The sequence below is a fragment of the Colobus angolensis genome, unplaced genomic scaffold (genome assembly GCF_000951035.1).
Source record: "Colobus angolensis palliatus isolate OR3802 unplaced genomic scaffold, Cang.pa_1.0 Scaffold273, whole genome shotgun sequence".
NCBI lineage: Eukaryota > Metazoa > Chordata > Mammalia > Primates > Cercopithecidae > Colobus > Colobus angolensis.
The window spans coordinates 2,303,215-2,308,143 of record NW_012115966.1 but is presented as its reverse complement, the minus strand read 5'-3'; the positions used below and the strand labels follow the sequence as shown (position 1 = coordinate 2,308,143).

At 46.0% G+C, this 4,929-nt stretch overlaps 1 protein-coding gene across 1 annotated transcript in view; it reads right to left on the bottom strand.

The window, feature by feature from the left end:
* Positions 1 to 728: 728 nt before the first annotated feature.
* LOC105516074 (chromosome unknown open reading frame, human C1orf194) overlaps positions 729 to 4,929 on the bottom strand; it is an 8,250-nt gene continuing 4,049 nt past the window's right edge. Inside the window, exons 2-5 of the mRNA XM_011948134.1 lie at positions 2,694 to 2,810; positions 1,771 to 1,886; positions 1,305 to 1,429; positions 729 to 876 (exon numbers count right to left, since the gene is read on the bottom strand). Of these exons, the coding sequence (XP_011803524.1) occupies positions 806 to 876; positions 1,305 to 1,429; positions 1,771 to 1,886; positions 2,694 to 2,810 (429 nt within the window). The 3' untranslated portion in view covers positions 729 to 805. The remainder of the gene's footprint in view (positions 877 to 1,304; positions 1,430 to 1,770; positions 1,887 to 2,693; positions 2,811 to 4,929) is intronic.

Sequence of the window (4,929 nt, the reverse complement as noted above, 5' to 3'; positions counted from 1 at the left end):
CTGATCTCGGCACCGGGCTGCGGGCGGCCAGTGGCGTAGGGGCGAGCACGTGAACGGCCGGCGGCGGGTGGGGACGCTGAGCGCGGTGGCCAAGGGTAAATGAGCCTCCGGCCCTCCCCCGGGAGCTGGAAGGTCGCGGAGGCCTTGTTCGCCGCTGGTTTATTTTCCAACCGCTTTCCCATTTCTCCTTGTTTTTCTTTTTTTTCTTTTGCTCCTTTTTTTTTTTTTTTTTGAGACATGGTCTTGCTCTGTCGCCCAGACTGGAGTGCAGAACCGCGATATCGGCTCACTGCAACTTCGACCTCCTTGGCTCAAGCGATCCTCCCATCTCTGTCTCCCAAATAGGTGGGACTACAGGCACGCGTCACCACGTTCGGCTAATTTTTGTATTTTTTGGTAGAGACGGGGTTTCACCATGTTTTGCCAGGCTGGTCTCGAACTCCTAACCTCAAGTGATTCGCCCGCCTCGGCCTCCCAAAATGCTGGGATTACAGGCATGAGCCACCGCGCCCAGCCCCTTTTTTAGTTTTTCTTTCTTTTCTTTGGAAACAGTCTTACTCTGTTTGGCTGGAGTGCGGTGGCGCAATCATAGTTAATTGCAGTCTCGACCTCCCAGGCTCAAGCCATTCTCCCACCTCAGCCTGGGCGACAGAACGAGACACCGTCTCAAAAAAAAAAAAAAAGGTCAGGTGGCAATTTGTAATCTATGGATAGCAGACACTTCAGACTTCATCTTTCACAAATCTATTTAATGGAAGTGGGCCGCAGTATGTTTCTCTGTGATTGGTTCAGGGATCTGTCAACACTAGGTGGAGAAGAAGCCACCGTCTTTCTTTCGGGAGTAACCTCCATTGGTGGCTGCAGTGTGAGGGGACACTGGAGAAAAGAGAAGAGGAAGTGGACTGAATTTCAGATCCTTGGCCTTTTCTAGGAAACTTTAATCAATACATTTGTGGGTACTGTGGAGAAGCTTCTCATAATAGCTGGTAAAACCGGCATATGGAGGACTGATGGGAGATAGTTACAGGTCTTCCACCCCCAGGTTTTTGCCCTTGCTGTAAATGTTTGTCCCCTAGACCTAAGGCTGAGCAAAGAGGCTCTGAAAAATTGAATTAATTTCCTAGCTCTGTAGTCAGCATATCCCCTGGTATTAGTCTGGTACTTGCCAACTTAATCGCTGCTTTCCAAGACCCACAGAAATCCCTCATCTTCCCTACTATCCAGTCACCTGAAATCCCTGATAATGGGTCCATTTAGAAAGACCCCCACTGCTTCATCTGCTTACCCAGTCTTCTAACCCTTACCTATGGATCCCTGGATGCTATGGATGGACTCCTTTTTAGGGTTGATCCAGTGTCTGATGTTAGCCAGGAAAGTGATGGGTGGAGTGGGAGGGGTTAAAAATTCTTCAGGGAATTGGATCTTGGTTCTAGAAGAACATGTAGGGAAGAACAGTGGAGAAATCAATCAGAGAAACGTGAGGAGGGCAAGGTAGTTGCATGTGATCTCAAGAATAAAGCTGCCAAAGATCTTTTTTACCTCTGAGATTAACTAAAGATTTTGTTTATACAGATGAGCACAATCTTGGGGGATTTCTGTTCATCTTAGACAGTGAAAATACAGAAACTATATTATAGACACAGACGTAAAAATACAGAAATTCGTATACAAACGAGTACCTAGTGATTATCGTTTTCCTGGTGACATTTTACCTTATATGACTGGATGGCAGCATGTTTAGGCTGGAGAGGCTCTGCCTCTACCACTTACCTACAGACATCTTGTGTGGTCTTCTGGTTTACCAGTATCTCACTTTTGTTCTTGAATGTCCCAGTGTGGTGGTTGTACAAGGCTGCTAAGCGGAAGTCCAGGTCATCCTTTGGTATCTACAGAAGTCAGTCCCCCCAAGGTTAGCTCGGCCACCTGTATCCCTGCTCCAGTCAGGTTCTATTGTGCTCTAGTCTTTCCCAAAAGTATAGTGAAGGCTCTCTTGGGCCTGGAATCCACAACTCCTTACACACTAAATTGTTGTACATGATAACTCTGGTTGATACAGAATTCTCTTAGGGTTAGGTCTAGGGAGTGGTGAGCTCTCACTGGAGAGTTAGGAATATAGTTCCTGATATGGGCTTAATGAACTTTACCTCATTCATGTTTATATTCGGTCCTTATTTTAGAGAATGAGAAGGTCTGTAAAATCATTTGCTCTAGATAACTGCCCAGAGCAAAACTTAAGTCTTCTGGCTTCCCAGAGGCCAGATAAATTGGTTTTTGGCTTTGGATTTGGTAGGATCTGGGGTTAGAGACAAAAGGAAAAGTACTGAAGCAGTTAGGGACAGACTAACTTTCAAAAAGATTATTAAGGGCTGGGTGCAGTGGCTCGTGCCTGTAATCCCAGCAATTTGGGAGGCTGAAATGGGAGGATCACTTGAGGCCAGGAGTTTGAGACCAGACTGAGCAACATATTGAGACCTCATCTCTTCAAAAAAAAAAAAAAATTTAGCTGCATGTCATGGCACATGCCTATAGTTTCAGGAGGCAGAGGCAGGAGGATTGCCTGAGCCTGGGAGGTTCAGGCTACAGTAAACCATGATCAGGCCACAGCATTCCACCCTAGGTGACAGGAAAAACAAAACAAAACAAAACAAACCCTAAATGGCCGCAAAGAGAAATAATATTTAAATGCTAGATACCTCGGGATCAAAAGAGTAGGCATCCCGCCTCATGGAAGTAATTGTGGGGGTTGAGTTGAGCCGACTCCAGGGTTCCTGCTGCTGAGCAAGGTGAGTTGGGTTCTTGTATGGCAATTTCTGCAAAAGAGAAACCATATCCAGGACAACCTGGTTATACAGGAAGCCTTGCTGATGTGGTTAGCTTCAGTAGCATCACCTTATTCCATCCAGTTTTATTTGTGTTTTTTGTTTTATTTTTTGAGACAGAATTTCACTCTGTCACAGAAGCTGGAGTGCAGTGGCATGATCTCGGCTTACTGCAACCTCTGCCTCTTGGGTTCAAGTGACTCTTCTGTCTCAGCCCCTCAAGTAGCTGGGATTACAGGCATGTGCTACTATGCCCAGCTAATTTTTGTATTTTTAGCAGAGACAGGGTTTTGCCATGTTGGCTAGGCTGGTCTTGAACTCCTGACCTGAAGTGATAGACCTGTCTCAGCCTCCCAAAGTCCTGAGATTATAGGCATGAGCCATCACGCCTGGCCCCATTTGGTTTTATTTGAATCTCAGACATCTGCAAAGAGAAGAATGGTATGGGGCAAGACTCCCCAGGCTCTTGATCCTCCTAAGTTTTCTTAGTGAGAACTGACAGAAACAGGCCAGGAATATAGGAGAACGTATAGAGTGGGATGAGGGGAGTGAAGAGTTGGGAGCAGATAGGAAAAATGATGAGCTCAGGTTTAGATGTACTGAGCCTGAAGAAAAGGTGAGACATTCTAATGCAAATAACAGGTAGAAAACTGGAAGTGTAACTTGTTGGAGGAGAACTCAGAAGGATTGGTTGTCCACATGAAGTAGTAGCTGAAGCCTGCAAAATGGAGTCAGGCCAAAAGGGAAAAACTGGTTTGTGAGGATTGTACAGTATTACAACTGGGAGTGAGGAGGACCCCAGAGAAGCAATCAGAGACAAAATCAGGAGAGTGCAATGTCTAAGCAGGTAAGAAGAAGATTCCAGTAAGCAAGGAAGGGTCATTGATTGCAGGAATGGCAGAAAAAGTCCACTGGACATTAGTTCTCTCAATAAAACTCCACAGGCATGAATGTAAAAAGCATATAACAGATTTCTTCATTATATGTAAAATGCCATATTCGCCACTGTATCCCCAGTTCCTAGCACACTGACCTAACACATGGTATTAAAAAACGGTTGAATCCAATGTATCATTTGACTGAATTCCAGTCAGTGCAACTAACAACCTATTAGAACTCTGGCTGGGTGTGGTGTCTCACCCCTGTAATCCCAGCACTTTGGGAGGCTGAGGTGGGCAGATCACCTGAGGTCAGGAGTTTGAGACCAGCCTGACCAACATGATGAAACCCCATCTCTACTAATATACAAAAATTAGCTGGGGGTAGTGGTGGGTGCCTGTAGTCTCAGCTACTTGGGAGGCTGAGGAGGGAGAATCGCTTGAACCCAGGAGGTGGAGGTTGCAGTGAGCCAAGATCGTGCCGCTGCACTCCAGCCTGGGCAACAAGAGTAGGACTCTTATCTCAAAAAAAAAAAAAAAAAAAGAACTCTCATTAGACTATCCAACATTGTAATCCTCCTTCTCCCCAGTATGGCAGTATGGCAAAGTGCTAGGTGAGCCATACCTTTTTTTTTTTTTTTTTTGGAGACGGAGTCACTCTGTTGCCCAGACTGGAGTACAGTGGCATGATCTCAGCTCACTACAACCTCCACGTCCTGGGTTCAAGCGATTCTCCAGCCTTAGCCTCCCAAGTAGCTAGGATTACAGGCGTGTGCCACTGTATCTGGCTAATTTTGTATTTTTATTAGAGATGGAGTTTCACCATGTTGGCCAGGCTGGTCTTGAACTCCTGACCTCAGGTGATCCACCTGCCTCAGCCTCCCAAACTGCTGGGATTACAGTCATGCCTTAATTGAACAGTGTGTATCAGCCACTGTGCTATCACCAAGAATAATGAAGTATGAAAGAAATAAAGCTACAGGTATTTGATGCCAGCATAGGCTCAGTTATCCTTTGATGTGGCCCTGAGCAGCACTCTTCCCACTCTCCTTGAAGACCAGTTAAACCTCGTCATCTCTGTCAGCAGAAGGATGAGATTGTCTTTCACTGAGAAAGTCCAGACTGTCAAGCACGAATGTCATCTTTTTTTTTTTTTTTTTGAGACAGAGTCTCGCTCTGCCCCCAGCCTGGAGTGCAGTGGCCGGATCTCAGCTCACTGCAAGCTCCATCTC